The sequence below is a fragment of the Leptodactylus fuscus genome, chromosome 2, assembly GCF_031893055.1.
Source record: "Leptodactylus fuscus isolate aLepFus1 chromosome 2, aLepFus1.hap2, whole genome shotgun sequence".
In the NCBI taxonomy this organism is placed as follows: Eukaryota; Metazoa; Chordata; class Amphibia; order Anura; family Leptodactylidae; genus Leptodactylus; species Leptodactylus fuscus.
In genome coordinates this window covers 281390627-281410659 of record NC_134266.1, presented here as the reverse complement: position 1 = coordinate 281410659, position 20033 = coordinate 281390627, and the positions used below count along the sequence as shown (strand labels likewise).

The window sequence follows — 20033 nt, the reverse complement described above, 5'->3', positions numbered from 1 at the left end:
GACCTGTGACCCTGATGGGCTGGTCAGTATAAGTGTTAAGTGTTATGTGTCGAGTCGACTGGTGTATACTACAGATCTGTGACATCACAAATAGGCCTAAGAAAATCAGGATGCATCCAACAAGGAAAAAAGGAAAATATATCCAACAAAGAGACGTCTATTTTCTTTCTATTTTCTATTTCTTTCTATTTTCTATTTCTTTCTATTTTCTATTTCTATTTTCTTTTTCTATTTCTTTCTATTTTTTATCTTATATGATCCTCTATATTAAATTGGGAAATTAGCAAATATATGTGAAATCCATTGAAAGGAACCTCATATGTTTATACCTACAGGAAAACCAAGTGTTTAAGTCACATGAGCTGAGAGAAAAGGTGACAGCTGCACTACAAAGCAAGGTTATTTTAGGTGAACATTCTGTAGGAAAAAGTAGCTTTTGAGAAGATACAGATAATCTTCAATATATTTGTTCAAACATGACAAATAATAAAGGTTTATTGGGGTAATTGGATCATGGGATAATAAATATATTAGTTATGGTGGGAAAATCTAGTTAGCTATAGCCAGTATTGTATTATTGTTTTATTGTATTATTATTGATTATGTATTCTTACATGTATGCACACACTTGCATACACTTACACACATCAACATCTACAAACATTGGGAAAACAAACATTGGGAAAACAAACATTGGGAAAACATAAGTGTCTTATATGCAAATAAGATAAGCTAATCATCTTCATGAAAGGAGAAGTATAATATCATCAAAGGATATGGGATAAATGTATTGAATATCAATATTTTATAAGTCAAATATAAATATTGATACAATATAAAGAGAAGTATGATATATAAATGAGTGGTATGGTACACTGTGATATTATAGTTTAGTTAATTGCCTAGTTTGGCTTAGTTATTAGGGAAAGAAAACTTTTCTTCAATCAAGTCCAAGATTATGAGAAAGTTTGATATCAAATGTTAATAAAAAGACTTTGACAGTTACAAGAAGAAGATGTGCGGGAAAAGACAAAATCTGAAGGTATGATGCTATATGCTTAAGCTTATGCCAAGGACTGTGTTTAAAAATTATTACTGGAGGTTGGAACCTTTGATCAGCTGATGATTGGACAGATATAAAGACGTCCTCATCAATGTTTGGTGGAATCCTCTCTATTTCAAGACTTTAAGTTGTTTGATGAGCAAAAGGGTTGTGAATGATAAAACCCGAACACAGATATTGTGTATCCAAGAGACTGAGATTCCAGGACTGAACCTTACTGACAAGCAGCAGGGATGATGGCAGAATTCACACTTGCCTTGCTTTTGCAGTATTGCTCCAGAAGTGTCACATGATTGTACAGTGACAGGTGGTCAAGGGAATTACAGAAGGAAAAACTCCACTACAGTCTATGTTTTGGTAAAGTGAAACATAACATATGGACTTTGTTGATAATATGAACTTTAATGGACAATGTTATAATATCTGCACAACACGGAGGAAATCTATAAAGGACTTTAAGTCAAGAACTACATTTGTGGTAATAAGCCTTCTATTATGATGGAAGAAGAGATGACCAGAAGACCAGACGATGAAAGAAGAGCCTTCATCAGGTGTAGGTTAGATAGTGGATCAAATTGTTTCCATCTTTGATCACAGTTTACCATAACATAACATAACATTTATTAATGACAAAATGTATCGCAAATTGATGAAATTATTGTTATATGGACAATTAATGAAAATTAAGTTCCAGTATTCAGCAAAGAAGAAAGAAGATATAATCTAATTGTATGAATATTGTCGTATGGTATATCTTGAGAGTTCAAACAGATATTTCACTCTCAAAAGGGGGAAATGTTAAATATTATATATTTACAATATTCTCTAGCAGACATGGGGTTAACACTCTACTGACATCATACACTTATATTCTTGGAACATGGGTGCGGTTAGTGTACACTATTTTAGAAATCTCCTTACATAGCTACAAGATGGAAGGTAACACCCACTCTCATGAATATAAATGAGTAAGAAATACACATGTCTGGGTCTGTCTTTGGGAAGACCAGGGGAAGACCAGGAGGTCTGTCTTTGGGAACACCAGGGTGGGTGGTCCAGGCAGATGGACATCCATGGACGTCGTAACCAGCCCAAGTCCACCAACCAGATGACAAGCATGAACCAAGCTGTAACTACAAGATATCCAGATGATTTAACTTCTCTGAAGATGTAAGCTATTGACAATTGACTGATATTTGTGTTATTTGGACATTTTCCCTGTTCCTGTGTTTTCCTTCAAGATATTAATAAACCTCTACACTGATTTATAACAAGCTGACTTCTTCCTATCGTGGACAAGGCCAGGTCCGGATATTTAACAGTGGACACAAGTCTCACCGGCAAATACAAGATATTTAACAAACACCAACCAAGTGATCAACCTACCGGGCTTCTTTCCCTCTCCTGCTACAGAGCAGGAGGAGAAGCTACACACACTGGATCTGGTAAGAGCACTACGTATTTACCTAGACCGTACAGCACCATTCCGAAAATCAGAGAATCTTCTGGTTAATGTGTTTGGCCACAATAGAGGCGCTAAAGCATCAAAGGTAACCCTGTCGAGATCGATCAGAGAAGCCATCAGCTGTTCCCTTCGGGCCCAGAATCTTCCTGTTCCAGATTTCTTACGAGCCCATGCCACCCGAGCAGTGGCGACATCATGGGCAGAGACACGGTTCCTCTCTCTAGACCAGATATGTGCTGCAGCCTCATGGAGCTCACAGCTGACTTTTGCCAAACACTACAGATTGGACTGGCGTACGGCCGATGCTACAGCATTTGGGCACTCCGTCTTGGCATCAGCCTGCCAGGAGGACCCGCCCTAGGGGAAACAATACTTGCTATATCCCCAGTTGTGCTGCTGTTGGGTGTAGGGGGAAAGAAAGATTATGAATGATAATCTGTTTTCCCTTAGCCCAAACAGCAGCACAAGGCTCCCTCCCTAGGAGGTACTGTTGTACAGATTTTGTGTATGTGTGTGTAGCTCTTGGCATAAATTGCTCTCTGTATATCATACTTGTTACTAACACAAGGGAGGAGCAGGTCTTCCGGCCTCTTATAGGGGTCAAAAGCTGTTAGGTAATTAAAAATTCCAACTGTCCTAACAGCTCATTAGGGGCAGGAATACCCCAGTTGTGCTGCTGTTTGGGCTAAGGGAAAACAGATTATCATTCATAATCTTTCTTTATTGACCACAGAGTAAATTGTCCAATTTTTGGACCCCTCATATTACCTCCTTTCTTGCCCTACACAGAGTAACACATTAGGCTGGTATATATTCTAACAAGTACCAGCCTGTCTCCGCTTTGGCTTCAGTCTTCTTTAGCGGCTTTGTCCAGATACTGAACAACATCGGGACGTAATATCCAGACGTTGTTTGAACTCATGTGCGTTGGGTGTGTCGCCTCCTGGAGCTAAAGTGGGGGCCAGGAAAGGAAAAAGGGTTAATAAGAAAATATCAGCCACTACCTGATTTCTGGGGCCCCACAGGTGGGTTGTATTATGGGCATACCTGGGCCTGATATCAACTATTCCCGGCCTTCATGAGAATCTGTTGTAGATTATGGCCTGTACCACCTTTTTTTTCTAAGCCATAAAAATAAAAATTTACTGGAATTCTATTCAATAAGTGCTGAGTACAATGTGACACTGACGTCTGGTGTTTGTATTGGGATGTACCACAAGCATTGATGTCTGTCCTGGTAGCCAAGGAGGTGGATATAGGCCGTGCTGAAATCTACCCCAGCTCATAGCTCATGTCAGTAATCTGGTGTAAATGATGGTAAATGTGACCGGGCCTGGTCCATTGTCTTAGGACAATATGTGTTTATTGATTTCTCATGTACAAAGGTGTCCACAGCCTGTAAGTAAGAAGCCCCCTGTGCCCCATAATGTTACCTATAAAACTACATCTGCTCCTACAAAACACAAGCCCCATAGGAATACAGTGACAGAATTATGTTTTAGTTTTGGCTCTTAGAAAGCAGCGACAAATTGTTTTCAAAGTTTCTTTATTCTGAAAAAGTTGCAAAACATAAAATAAAAACATTTCTACATATTTGGTGTCCCCATAATCGCAGCGACATCATCATAAAGGGAAAACATTATTTATGTCACATGGTAAATGGTGAAATTGTTGTTACATTTAATAAAAGTTCATCAATAAATTCCATCTATCCTGAAATGTTACTACTAAAAAATACAACCCGCACAAAAAACTAAGCCCTCATACAGCGACATTAATGGAAAACCGCTCAGTCCTAAAGGTCCAAACTAGAGGTGTCCTGCAGGTTATAGACTGATGGCTCATGTATCGGGGGGTCATCAATATCAGATCAGCGGGGTCTGACTCCTCACACAGCCAGGAGGATAAAATAATGCCGCTGTAAAAGAGTCAAGATTTCTAGTTCTAGTTTCTTCTGGATCTGAATTGAGCAGTTCATGTAAGAAAACCTCCGAGTGTATCTGAAGGAAAGCAGTTCTGTAAAGAAGAGACGATGAAGATTCCTGGAAGGCGACTCTGGGTGTAGTAATGGCTGGTAAATATACTTTATATCAGGGTCACATAGTTCATGATACCTATGTACAGAAATACCGGCAGTGACATCTTACTGGTTACACTTTACTGGGGAATTGTTCTTGTTTTGTGACTTCTCTCATGTCTCTTAAGATGACTTTGTTGGCTAAAACATTTCCCACATTCTGAGCATGAATATGGCTTCTCTCCTGTGTGAGTTCTCTCATGTCTCTTAAGATCACTTTTTTGGCTAAAACATTTCCCACATTCTGAACATGAAAAAGTCTTCTCTCCTGTGTGAGTTCTCTCATGATCTACAAGGCTTGATTTGCAGCTAAAACAATTTCCACATTCTGAGCATGAATATGGCTTCTCTCCTGTGTGAGTTCTCTCATGACTCTTAAGATTACCATGTTGGCTAAAACATTTCCCACATTCTGAGCATGAATATGGCTTCTCTTGTGTGTGAACTCTTAGATGAGTCACAAGATTTGATTTGAACATAAAACGTTTTCCACATTCTGAGCAAGAAAAAGTGTTGTCTGCAATGTGAACTTTCAGATGTTTTGCAAGATATGATTTTTGGTTAAAACATTTTCCACATTCACAACATGAATATGGCTTCTCTCCTGTGTGAGTTCTCTGATGTCTTTGGAGAAGACTTGAACTTGTAAAACATTTCCCACATTCTGAGCATGAGAATGGCTTCTCTCCTGTGTGGGTTCTTATATGATCTTCAACATTTGATTTTTGGCTAAACTGTTTCCCACATTCAGGACATGGAAATGTTTTTTCATCTCTGTCAGTTCCCTCTTGTATGGAAGGATTAGGTTTCATGTCTGAGCTCATGGTTCAGAACCAGAAAAGATTCCCCCAGTCTACGTCCAGGTCTTCTTGTACCAATCTGTGATGATCTTCTCCTTTATATTCGGGGGGTGTCTATGGAGCCGCTCATCCAGTCACCGCCTGCAAAATGAAACAGATTTTTATCAAAACAATTATAATTTTATTAGTGAGATATTGTAATTACTGAGACATGTCGCACAATAGTCACCAAATCACCATATGAGGATTTCTTATACACAACAGTGTCAGTAACAAGTAATGAGATATCTAACAATCTACAAATCTACTAAATCTAGTTATTCCGAATACAGAACGGACTCTTATATTGTGTATTAGAAAGTCTACAAACCCTCTACCGGGTCATTAAAGGGGAAATACCAGGAAAGTATTACCCATAGAATACCTGATTGGTGGGGTCTGACTGCAGAGACCCCCACCAGGTAGAATGTAGACCTGTCATGTGGTGGATGACGCCCCCATACAGTTCGGGAGGAGCATCAGAAATAGCTGAAGTAAAGCGATTGGCTATCTCCGGTGCTCCCATTGTTGTCAATAGGAACCCGGTGTTGTCCGTCCACCAACCGACCTACAAGCTGCAGTCAGAATGAATGTGCATTGGGGAATAACACACCCCATTGTCAGGATCGGAGGGTGTCAGGAGTCAGACCCCGCCGATCAGGTATTTGCAATCTATCATATGGATATAGGATAAATACTTTTTATGGCATAACCCCTTTAACCCCTTCTTGCCACAATCAGTTTTCATTTTTGACTCTCCGCCTTCCAAACCCTAAAACTTTATTATTTTTCCGTTCACAGAGCCGTATGAGGGATTAATGTACTTTGTCTGGGGGACAGATTGTAAATTGTAATGTTACCATTTATTATTCTGTACAATGTACTGGGAAGCTGGAAAAGATACTGAATGGGGTGAAATTGGAAAAAATCTGCATTTGTGCGATATTCTTATGGGTTTTCATTTTCAGTCGTTCACTGTACAAAAAAATAGACTCTTGCAGCCGCCATATTCTGACACTTGTAACTTTTTCATATCTCCATGTATGGGGATGCATAGGGCTTGGTTTTTGTGGAGCAAGTTGTACTTTTTAGTTACATCATGGATAATGTCTATTGCTTTTTAGTCAAATTTCTATGGGAAGTAAAACAGCAATATAAGGCGGCACACCGGTAATTTCAGACACAGGGATACCTAATGTGGACGTATTTAACTATTATAGGTCTTCTAAGAAAAGTGGGTGATATTATTTTTTTTATATTTGTTAAAAATTATTTCTACATTTCCCTTTTTTGGCCTTCCTAGAGGTCTTGAACCTCATTATTATTAATATAACCCATCACGATGCTAATACATCACAATGCATTGTATAATATGGGCAGTTCTATTACAGGCTGCATAGAGGAGCCTGTAATACAGGGATATGCCAGACAAGACAACGGAGGCCTTAATGCCTGTGATCACTGCGGGCACTGATCGTGGGTATTACTGCCGGGTCTCTGATGTATAATACAGTGCAATCCCCGTGGCTATTACAGCTGCTCAGCTCCTGGACAGTCTGTATAATCTAATACCCGACATCCATAGTATTATTAATAAGGGTCAATAAATATATTTAGAAGAAATCCCAATTGGTGTCCTAATGGTAAAAGTTTTTGGGGTCATGTAAAGACCTCCAGGGTAGTCAAGAGGCAAGGGGATAACTTTCCGCACTGTAATGCAGACAGCACTGCCGGTAATACTAATTGTCGGTATTTTTCAGGCTCTGGAATAATACCTTTCATAGAGTCATAGTCATGTGATCAGTCACGTACAGGGGTGGAGCTTGTTCTTCAATAACTTACTTTATGGTACAAGCTGTTCAGGGCTCTCTGTATGGGGAAGAACAGAATGGTAGAAGAGCTAAGTGAAGGAGGGAAGGGTGGAGGAAGAGCTTTGTGCTGGAGAAGTGTGTAGAGAACAGGGATAAGACTGGGGGAAGGGTGGAAGGAGCATAGCTGACTGTTGGGGGAAGGGTGGAAATGCAAATGATGTGTGTGTGGGGGGGACCTGCAGGTAGCGGAGCTAAGTGTATAGCGAGAGCATGGAGAAAGCTGGCTGTATGCGGGTCAATATATGGGGTAGGGAGGAAGCTGAGCTGTGTGAGCAGTAAGGAAAACAGAGAGAATAGGAGCAACATGGTGGCTCAGTGTTTAGCACGATAGCCTTGCAGCGCTTGAGTCCTGGGTTCGAATGCTGCTAGGGACAACATCTGCAAGGAGTTTGTATGTTCTCCCCGTGTTTGCATGGATTTTCTCCCATTCTACAAAAAGACATGATAGGGAAAAAAAATGTACATTGTGATCTATATATGGTTCACAATCTACATAAAAAAACTAAACAAAACTGAGTATGTGTGTGTGTGAGCACAATCCGCTCTAAGTATCACCGTATTGAAGTCCAAATGAATAAAGTTGGTGTATAAGCTAGCTTAGAGAAACACACACAGAGTTCTTGTGTATATAGTGGGTTCTGCTGTAAATTTGCGGTCTTGGTCTCTGAAGTCCGGCCAATAGTAAAAATACAACTGGCACTTACTGACAGCTAACACCCTGCTCCATAACATCGGATTGGAGCTGAGCTTTAACCCCTTGAATGCTGCGATCAAGCATAACCGCAGCATCCAAGGGGATCCGCCATGATCGGGGGGTGCCGGTAATCTAAATTGTTTTGAGGGTTGCAGTTTTCAAAATGGGGTCACTCCTTTTGGGATTCCCCTTTTCTGGAACCTTAGAGGCTCTGTAAACATGACATGGCGTCCTGCATCTGTACTCCAAAAGCCGCATAGAACTCCTTCCCATCTGCACCCTGCTGTGTTCCCAAACTGCAGTTTATGCTACATGTATGACACTGGTGTACCCAGGATAACGTATGTATTGTCATATGTGATATAAACCGGTATTAGGGCACAGCCTGGCACAGAAAGGAGGGAGCACTATTTGGTTTTTGGCGCACAGATTTAGACAGTTTAGCTTTTGGATGCCATGACACTTTTGCAGAGCTCCTGAAATGCCAGTAAAGTAGGATCCCCTGACATGTCACCCCATTTTGGAAACTACATTTACTTGAAGCAATTTATTCAACAGTTGCTATAATTTATTCTCCAGAAATGAATACGCAGCTGACTGCAAAATGTGAAAATGACAATTTTTCCAGGAATATGTAATTCCAATGCTTAATATGTTGTGCCTGGCTTGTATCAGAGATGGAGGCTCCAAAATCTGTTGTGCCCGGGATACCCGCTTACCAGTTTTTGGAGTGTGTGTCTCTGCTGACACAAACTGGGCAGAACATATTTTCCTTTTCAATATAAGCTGCACAATCATTTATTGAAATTAAATGAATGCAATACTCAAGGGTTATAAATGCTCGCTATCCTACTTGATAAATCCCTTTAGGGGTGTAGTTTCCAAAATGGGGTCAAAAGTCTGCAGAATCCACTTTACTGGTTATTCAGAGTCTCTGTAAAAGTGATAAGACATCCAAAAACCAAACTGTGCTCCAAAAACCAAAACAGTGCTCCTTCCCTTCTGTGCCCAGCTGTGCCAAAACAGCAGTGTATACCCACATATGATATTATTATCCGGGGTACACCAGTGTCAGACATGTGGGTGTAAACTGCCATTTGGGTACACAGCAGGGGTAGATGTGAAGGGGTGCTATGTGCTTTTGGAGTGCAGATTTAGATTGTTGGTTTGTGGACACTTTGTCATATTTGCAGAGACCCTAAAATTTCCCCTACAAAATGGGGTCACTTCTTGGGGAATTCCAATTTACTGGCACCTCCAGGGCTCTGCAAAAACAACATGGTGTCCAGAAATCTGTACCCCAAAAGCTAAAAAGCGCAGTGCTCCTTCCCTCCTGAGCCCTGTTGTGTGTCCAAGCAGCAGTGTATACCCACATATATAACTATTTGTCCCCGGGATGGCCCATTTAATGGTTTTATGAGTGTAAGTCTCTGATGACTCAGTGGGTACAATGTATTGGGCACGAAAATGGCATATTTCTTTAAAAATTTCAATTTTCACATTGTACATTACCCCTTGTGAAATTACTTGAGGGGTGTAGTTTCTAAAATGGGGTCACTTTTGAGGGATTTACATATTATTGGTACTTTAGGGGCTCTGCAAATGTCACATGGCACCTTAACACTATTCCAGCAACCAGTTAAATACATTGTATAGACAAAGAACAGGTTGGACCAGTATAATTAGCATAACATGATTAGGGCAAAGTGGTCACATAGTTCAGGAGAGGAGTCGCATCTCATTATGGCTGAGGGGGGTGAGCTCTCTAAAACGGCTGCAGGCATCGCCCCACATGGCCCTGGAATCCAAAATGGAGGTTACACAAGCGGATATCGCCCACAGTATATGTGTGAGCAGAACAGAGGCGGTATACAGCTGGAAACCAACATATAGGTTGTAGAGATCTGAGGTTTCTTTCATATATGACTAAGTACAATAGCACTCACTGAGCGCGGTGTATACAGAGATGGGGATGTGAGGACGGTAATAACCAGTCTCTGCCTTCTCTAGAGGAGCTCCGGATGTAGTCACAGCCGACTCCCCAGATCTGCAGCTACTAAACACTACAAGGACGTACGGGTATATAGTCTATGGGCGCTCCTGAACTGGTTAATGGAGTTACACTTTCTCATTAATTTCCTGCACCAAAACTTTTTGTAAATAATAAAAAAGTAAAAGGAAATAAATAAAAAAGATATTTCCTGGTCCATAAAAACCTGAAGACAAATCTAAAACAAAAATGTCTAAATTTCTGTATTTTATCTCTTTGCCGCCCAAACAATGTTAAAAAGTGATTAATAACTCCTGGGTTACCCAATAGGAAAATACAAAAATGTCCTGGTCATTAAGGGGTTACATAAGGGGTAAAATGACTGTTCTGGTTATTACAGGGTTAATATGGAGACCCCCACACGGGGACAGACATAACCCATACACATGACATATACAGACACCTATTCCTTATAGTCCACCATCATTACAGTATATTATAGTCAGTGATATTCTACTCACCAGACGGGGGCGCTCCGCACTCTCAGCTCAGGTATATATATATATATATATCTCCTGTCAGGGTCTCCTCCTCAGGTAAGTTCCCTCCTTGTAAGTCCTCTGGTAAATAAACCTCCTGGACAATGCTTGGATCTATATAGCCCTATGGTGGCCACATCTGCCCTCCCCCATTACCTCCTTCCTGATCAGAGACACTATTGAGGATGACACTGGGCTCCACCTCATACAATATCCTCCTGAGACCCCCCACCATGCACACATTGTATCTGCATTGTACCTATTGTTCCCCCCCCTATTTATCATCTGTAAGAGATTCCTGAGATACTCCGAGACCTTCTCATGTGAGAATCAGGAGAGACAATGGACATCTTACATCCTGATGTCCAGACCTGAGACCATCCCCCGGACCCTCCATCATTATCCCATAGACATGACCATCCCCCGGACCCTCCATCATTATCCCATAGACATGACCATCCCCCACACCCTCCATCATTATCCCATAGACATGACCATCCCCCGAACCCTGCATCATTATCCCATAGACATGACCATCCCCCACACCCTCCATCATTATCCCATAGACATGACCATCCCCCGAACCCTCCATCATTATCCCATAGACATGACCATCCCCCGCACCCTCCATCATTATCCCATAGACATGACCATCCCCCGGACCCTCCATCATTATCCCATAGACATGACCATCCCCCGGACCCTCCATCATTATCCCATAGACATGACCATCCCCCGGACCCTCCATCATTATCCCATAGACATGACCATCCCCCGGACCCTCCATCATTATCCCATAGACATGACCATCCCCCAGACCCTCCATCATTATCCCATAGACATGACCATCCCCCGGACCCTCCATCATTATCCCATAGACATGACCATCCCCCGGACCCTCCATTATTATTAGAGATGAGCGAACAGTAAAATGTTCGAGGTTTGATATTCATTTCCAGTAGCCCCTCAATATTCAACTACTCGAATCGACTATCGAACCCCATTATTGTCTATGGGGGGAAAATGCTCGTTTCAGGGGTAGGCAACATTCGATCAAATTATACTTAGCAAGTCCACGAGTGAGGGTCGGGCTGGATCCTCCGAGAAGTCTTCTCCTTGCAGCGTCCCCGCGGCGTCTTCCGGCTCTGAATTCACTCTGCCAGGGATCGGGCCTGGGCAGAGCCGACCGCGCATAACCGCACTACAAGCGGACAGGGAATCAGGGAATGCAGTTTGTGAGGGAAGGGGGGTAAGGGGGATTAGCAGGGTGGGTCTACATCAAATGTTCACCTTAGGGCCCCGCCATTCCTAGTTACACATCTCAGTCCTATCCTGAGTACACCTATAGTCCAGCAGATAACTCTGACCCCATGGATTTCTTGGCTAATAGTCTTGGCCCAGTTTGTCAGGAGAGTTTTATCTTGTCCGACCACAAGAGAATAGTGATGTCACCGAATAGTGATGTCACCGTCTCCCTGTATTTTTTTTATGTAGATTGTGAGCCCCATATAGGGATATACACTCACCGGCCACTTTATTAGGTACACCATGCTAGTAACGGGTTGGACCCCTTTTGCCTTCAGAACTGCCTCAATTCTTCGTGGCATAGATACAACAAGGTGCTGGAAGCATTCCTCAGAGATTTTGGTCCATATTGACATGATGGCATCACACAGTTGCAGTCGCAGATTTGTCGGCTGCACATCCATGATGCGAATCTCCCGTTCCACCACATCCCAAAGATGCTCCTCTATTGGATTGAGATCTGGTGACTGTGGAGGCCATTGGAGTACAGTGAACTCATTGTCATGTTCAAGAAACCAGTCTGAGATGATTCCAGCTTTATGACATGGCATTGCATTATCCTGCTGAAAGTAGCCATCAGATGTTGGGTACATTGTGGTCATAAAGGGATGGACATGGTCAGCAACAATACTCAGGTAGGCTTTGGCGTTGCAACGATGCTCAATTGGTACCAAGTGGCCCAAAGAGTGCCAAGAAAATATTCCCCACACCATGACACCACCACCACCAGCCTGAACCGTTACCGATACAAGGCAGGATGGATCCATGCTTTCATGTTGTTGACGCCAAATTCTGACCCTACCATCCGAATGTCGCAGCAGAAATCGAGACTCATCAGACCAGGCAACGTTTTTCCAATCTTCAATTGTCCAATTTCGATGAGCTTGTGCAAATTGTAGCCTCAGTTTCCTGTTCTTAGCTGAAAGGAGTGGCACCCGGTGTGGTCTTCTGCTGCTGTAGCCCATCTGTAGCCTCAAAGTTGGACGTACTGTGCGGCGTTCAGAGATGCTCTTCTGGCTACCTTGGTTGTAACGGGTGGCTATTTGAGTCACTGTTGCCTTTCTATCAGCTCGAACCAGTCTGGCCATTCTCCTCTGACCTCTGGCATCAACAACGCATTTCCGCCCACAGAACTGCCGCTCACTGGATGTTTTTTCTTTTTCGGACCATTCTCTGTAAACCCTAGAGATGGTTGTGCGTGAAAATCCCAGTAGATCAGCAGTTTCTGAAATACTCAGACCAGCCCTTCTGGCACCAACAACCATGCCACGTTCAAAGGCACTCAAATCACCTTTCTTCCCCATACTGATGCTCGGTTTGAACTGCAGGAGATTGTCTTGACCATGTCTACATGCCTAAATGCACTGAGTTGCCGCCATGTGATTGGCTGATTAGAAATTAAGTCTTAACGAGCAGTTGGACAGGTGTACCTAATAAAGTGGCCGGTGAGTGTAGATATATATATATATATATATATATATATATATATATATATATAGGGATCACAATGTACTTTTTTTCCTAGGTCTTTGTAGAATGAGAGGAAATCCAGGCAAACACGGGGAGAACATACAGACTCCTTGCAGATGTTGTTCCTGGCGGGATTTAAACCCAGGACTCCAGTGCTGCGAGGTTGCAGTGCTGAGCCAGCGTGTTGCCCCCGTCTCCCTGTATTCTCCTCCAGTTACTGCACTGCTGCTGATGCTGCTCCTAGATATCTACCACCATAACCCGCTGCTATTAGTAATAGAACCGCCATGTGTATCTATAACACCCCGGGCACAGACCTGTCCCTAATAAATGGGGGATTTTGGGATTTTTTAAATGTTACCAAAAATGAGAACAAATTGTCCTAATACGGAACCAAATAGAAGAGAAAGCTATGAAACATGAGGAAGAGTCACTCCCTAAACTGGGGGCCCCTAAACATAGGACCTATTAGTAATCTGTAATATATCCGAGCCATCCACATGAAACTGCGAGATGTGTAAGGCCGAGTCTGGGGCAGAACTAGCACAGAAGTGCAACAATAGCACTAAGGTTACTAAAGGGCAATTCCGGCCCAATCATTCAATGTAAATGAGAGTGTATGCGCAACGTCTGCGCTATTAGCACTGTCTGAATGGAAATGCACAAAGCAGGATTGGGATTAACAAAGCCACAATCCCAGCCTAAGGCGCTGCGTCACTTCTCAATATCAGCACCACCCGACCTCCATGTCTATGAATGTGCTAAAGATAGTCAGGAGCTCGGATACAGCGAGTGTCGCCCCCTATAGGTGCAGAGCTCTGTATATATGTCACTGGCTCCTCGATGGGCCAGTCCGACTCTGCCCATACCTCCATGCCCTGCCGCTCTAAGATCTTGGACCTGTATGCACTTGGCGCACCGGCACCTGCTGGTTGTTCTGTGAAAGATACTTCAGGTTTTACGCTTTATGGTATAATTCAGAGCTGTGTCGCTGCAGGCGATTATATATGGAGGACTCGCTGGTGATTTTGGCGCCAGAAACAAGTCCTAGTTGACCTGTCGGTTCTGTTGTACTGAGGATATTGTAACCGGGGGGTGGACCTGACATTTTGAGGACCCCAAACATAATGATGTCCAGAGCTCACAAATAACAGTGATTGGGGGGCGTGGCTTGTACAGACGTGCTCTCTGGCAGCTCCTGAGTTTACCCTGTTCTCCTCATTCATCTGACCGGCTACAGCCACTTAAACTAGAGACCTAGCTCCGAGGGACATCCCTCTGACCCTACAAGTGCAATCTGGAGCTTATAACAGCCTATCTTTCACGCAGCACCGCTTTAAAAGTCTGAGGCCTACCTGCTCCTGCAGCACCCGCCCGCCATCTTGTGTCCGGACGCAGCTCCTGAGCGGGAGATTACTAACTAGCAGCTGGGATTTCTCACAGAAGCTGAGGAAAGATCTCTTGCCTGATCTTGTGCTGTGGACCTGCAGGCTTCTTGTCTTACGGCACCTCTTAGAACTGTATCTGGCTGGGGACATGACACGAGCAGCCAGACCCGCGGGGGAGCTTACTTCCGTCCCGACCAGCGGAGCAGCTGACAAGGAGGCACCGCTCATCAATAACAAAAAGCAGACGGGACACATCGTGAGAGACACCACCACCACCTCCCTGCTTTCATCCTCAGCTCCAACACCAGCCCTGTGTAATTAGCCTGCAGCAACACATTCCAGCAACACATGCCGGCCTGATTACTCTGTTGCTAAGACTACAATTGTTAGGGAATGTCTTTTATATCAATATGAGAAAAATCTACGCAAAATGAAAGCCACGTATTATTCGCAATCCAATAAAGCAGGTAAACTATTGGCCTCTGGACTTAAAGCTAAACATACCAAATCTAGGATCCCCTTTCTATTCTCTACTACTAACTGATAAAATATATGACCCCAAAGGGATTGCTAATCGTTTTAAAGATTTTTATGACGAACTCTATAACTTAGCGAATGATACGTCTCACTGCACCCCAACACAGGATACAATTGATACATTTCTCAATAGCATTGTTACCTGTTTTGTCACCTGAACAATTGGAGACTCTTAATGCCCCTATTACCCCTACTGAGTTGGCTATGATATTTAAGACCTTGCCTTCACATAAATCGCCAGGTCCGGATGGACTCACTAATGAATATTATAACTCGTTCTCCTCTATTTTCAACACCCCTATGAGGTCCTTCTTGACTCACGCTATAACCTCTGCGAGTTTCCCTAGAGAGAATCAAGAAGCTTTAATTGTTACTCTACCCAAACCGGGAAAGGACCCTTCGGCCCCTCAGAACTTCAGACCTATATCTTTATTGAATGTGGATTTAAAAATTTATGTTGGCTCTGGATGCCGAGAAGGCGTTCAACCGTATTTGTTGGTCTTATGCCTTCTCGGTGTTGCGCAGGATGGGCTTCTCTGGAGATATATTAAGTGCAATTGGAGCTTTATACTCGGCCCCATCGGCAAAAGTATTTACCAATGGCACCCTTTCGGATCCTTTTGATATAACGAATGGAACCCGTCAAGGGTGTCCATTATCGCCTTTGATATTTGTTCTTTCCATGGAACCGTTGGCTCAGGCTATTAGAGAAGACCCTAATATTAGAGGTATTGATGTGAGGGGACGATCTCACTTGATCTCTCTTTATGCAGATGATATTATTTTAACTTTGACAGACCCTCAAACCTCTCTTTCACGTCTCATGCAGCTGATTGACCACTTTGGGACTCTGTCCTTTTATAAACTTAACCTTTCTAAATCTCAAGCTCTCTCTTTTAATGTCTCCCCTGCCCCCCTCCGGGCTCTGCATATACGATATGGTTTTGATTGGCGGCAGGAATCTCTTCAATACTTAGGTATTCAAATAACGACCTCTGCTAGTTCACTTTTCCACTGCAACTATTTACCTATGCTTAAAACATTGAAAGATACTTATGATAAGATGTCTCGAGTTGACATATCTTGGATTGGGCGAGTGGCTGCTTTTAAAATGCTTCTTCTGCCTAAGCTGCTTTATTTGTTCCGCACATTGCCGATATTGATTCCGCAGTCATATTTTGAATCTGTTCAAAGATAGAGATGAGCGAACACTAAAATGTTCGAGGTTCGAAATTCGATTCGAACAGCCGCTCACTGTTCGTGTGTTCGAACGGGTTTCGAACCCCATTATAGTCTATGGGGAACATATACTCGTTAAGGGGGAAACCCAAATCCGTGTCTGGAGGGTCACCAAGTCCACTATGACACCCCAGGAAATGATGCCAACACCTCTGGAATGACACTGGGACAGCAGGGGGCGCATGCCTGGGGGCATCTAACACACCAAAGACCCTCTATTACCCCAACATCACAGCCTAACAACTACACACTTTCCACATTCCAAAAAACCTCTATCAAAGTGGGAAAATACCTGGAAACCTTCTTTAGTCCCCAAATGGATGAACACAAACCCCAATTTAAGCTCAACAAACAGTAACAACCACCCCTTTAAATCACGTTCCCCATGACAACCACGGATGGAATAGACAATGGGAAATCCAAAAGCCCTCACCCTTACCTGTCATTTTGAGTGTGTGTGTGTGTGTGTGTGTGTGATGTGGTAAGACCTTCCAAAATTGACTTTTCTAGCCCTTAACATGAGCCCTTCCAAACAAAGTTACAGGACCTTAAGCTGAGCTACCAGCAGAGATTGAGGCCCTTGGCATGAGTAGAGCCTTGCACCAGCAGTGTTTTTGGCACTTAGGGTGAGTTGAGCCTTGTACCAGCGTGTGTCCCTTAACATCAGGCGAGCCCTAAGTTCTGCACTTTGCACAAAAGTTCAACATTAACCTTAGTAGCCTTAGTAGGCCCGAGAACCAGGAACAGGTCTTGCAATGGCTGTCGGATAACGCTTAAAGCACATTGTCCACCAGCCAGTCAGCCTCTACCTCCTCTTACCCAACAGTCTTGTCCTCCTTCCACCCAAAATTCCCAATCTTCCCAGAACAATAACCCCACCTGTCCCTGCTCCCCAGAGCTGTTCTCCCTTCCTTTGACTGTACCGCAACCTGCCCCTCCATTTCGCGATTCCACGGACCTAACAGACGAGTATCTGTGTCCAGATGCTCAAACACTACAGTCTCCTCCAAACTCCGGTCGATTTGGTGGCGGATGACCAGCAACCCACCCTCATCGACGACGATGAGACGCAGTTGCTGTCAGGGCAGCCAGTTGACATGCGCATTGTGCAGGAGGAGGAGGCGAGACAGGAGTTGGAAGAGGAGGTGGTGGACGACGAGGACACCGACCCCACCTGGACAAGGCGGATGTCAAGCTGGGAAAGTAGTGTGGATGTTGAGGCAGGTGCAGCACCAAAAAGGGTAGCTAGAGGCAGAGGTCAACAGCTTCGCCGAAGCCAGGCCAGACCCGGAATGTCCGAAGATGTTCTTTTTTGTACCCAGCCCAGAAAAACTCCCCCATCGAGGGCACGTTTCTCGAAGGTGTAGAGTTTTTTCAAGGAATGCGCCGAGGACAGATATAGTGTCGTCTACACAATTTGCCTCTTGAAATCGAGTAGGGGCCCTGAGAAGAGCAACCTGTCCACCACTTCAATGCACCATCATTTGGAATCCAAGCACTGGAATCAGTGGCAGGCAGCAACGACAGGACAAACATCGCCCGCCGTTCATGCCACTGCCTCTGCTCACAGTGCTGGCGATGCACTCCAGAGGACGAGCCAGGATATCACTTCATCTGCCTCCGCCACTTTGTTGACTTCTCCCTCATCCTCCCCGTTTCTGTCTTATCTCCTTCTCCTGCACCATCAAAGGCACCATCAGGCGCTTCTTTACAACAACCCACCATCTCTCAGACATTGGAGCGCCGGCAGAAATACACCGCTAACCACCCACCCACGCAAGCCTAGAACGCCAACATCGCTAAACTGCTGGCCCAGGAGATGTTGGCGTTCCGGCTTGTTGAAAATCCCGCCTTCCCGGACCTGATGGCAACTGTGGCACCTCACTATGCCGTCCCTAGCCGTCACAACTTCTCCCGGTGTGGCGTCCCCGCCTTGCACCAGCACGTGTCACTCAACATCAGGTGGGCCCTTAGTTCCGCGCTTTGCTGCAAGGTCCACTTGACCACCGACACTTGGACAAGCGCATGTGGTCAGGGATGCTGCTTATCTTTAAGGACAGGCAGGGTGAATGTGGTGGAGTCTGGTCCCGGGGTGCAAACTGAGGTACCCTATCTCCTCTCCCAGGCCAAAATTCATGGCAGGAGTAGACTGAAACCCTACGACGCTGCAACCTCCACCCCAGCTACTAGCGGCAAACGCTAAAACACTGGTGTGGGGAGACGTCAGCAGGCCGTGCTGAAGCTCATCAGCTTGGGGGACAGACAGCACAGTGCCTCCGAGGTCAGGGATGCCATCCTGGCTGAGATGGCTTTTTTTTTTCCCTGCTACACCTGGGGCCTGGCATTTTTACGCCTGTGATAATGGCTGGAACCTGGTAGCGGCTCTGGAGCTTGCCAGCCTCCAACACGTTCCATGTTTGGCCCACGTCTAACCTAGTGGTGCAACGTTTTTTGAAAACATACCCAAATGTACCGAAGCTACTGTTGAAAATGCGGCGCTTGTGCGCCCACTTTTGCAAGTGTACAGGAGTCGCTGCTAGCCTAAAAACACTCTAGCAAGGCCTACATCTGTCCAAACACAGGCTGTTGTCCGTCATTCACACACGCTGAAACCCTACAATACCATATCTTGAGCAGGGTGTGTGAGCTGCACAGACCTTTGATGGAGTTCCATCTACAAAACCCAAGTGTTCCTCAAAGTCAGCTCCCAAAGTTTCTGCACCATGAGTTTCCAGGGGTGGCAGAGTTATGGCTAGGGGCAGAGGCATGGATAGGGATGCTGTCTAGGGGCAAAAGCAGTGTGGATGTGAAGGCAAGCTAAGCAGCAAAAACTGGGGGTACAAGCTAAGGCATGGACTGGGGTGATGTCTAGGGGCAAAAGCAGTGTGGATGTGGAGGCAAGCTAAGCAGCAAAAACTGGGGGTACAAGCTAAGGCATGGACTGGGGTGATGTCTAGGGGCAAAAGCAGTGTGGATGTGGAGGCAAGCTAAGCAGGGAAAAAGGTGGCTAGAGGCAAAGGGATGTCCAGAGGCAGAAGACAGCTGCATGACAGAAGCTAGACCTGAGCCAGCAAGGCCCAAGATGCCCTCTTTTCTAGCTTCCTTAGAAAAATTCCCCCATCGAGGCCACGTTCCTCGCTGGGGGAGATAATTTCTAAATGTATAGGTCGAGGACAAACTGAGTGTGGTTTACACACTTTGCAATGCGACTCCCCATCTCCCAGGCCTTTCATTCCAGGCTAAAGTACAGCACAACCCACCCACATGCCCAAGGCTTCAACGGCCTCATCTCAAAAATTCTGGCCCAGGAGATGTTGGGGTCCCGGCTTGTGGACACTCTGCCCTTTTTGGGCCTGCTGGCTACTGCGCCACCTCACTGTGCCGTCCACACCAGCACTTTTCCCCAAACATGAGGCGGTCCCTAAGTTCAGCGCTTTGCCCAAAAGTTCCACGTGACCAGCTATGAATGGACAAGTGCATGCGGACAGGGACGCTAACTTTTAATCTTGGCACAGTGGTTGAATGTACTTGAGGCATGGACCGGGTCGCAAAATGT

General features: G+C 44.5%; 1 protein-coding gene across 1 annotated transcript in view; it reads right to left on the bottom strand.

The window, feature by feature from the left end:
- The window catches only part of LOC142194227 (uncharacterized), a 270460-nt gene that overhangs the window by 215414 nt on the left and 35013 nt on the right, over positions 1–20033 (bottom strand). The window contains 2 exon segments of the mRNA XM_075263244.1: positions 4823–5115; positions 5200–5367. Coding sequence (XP_075119345.1) covers positions 4823–5115; positions 5200–5367 — 461 coding nt within the window.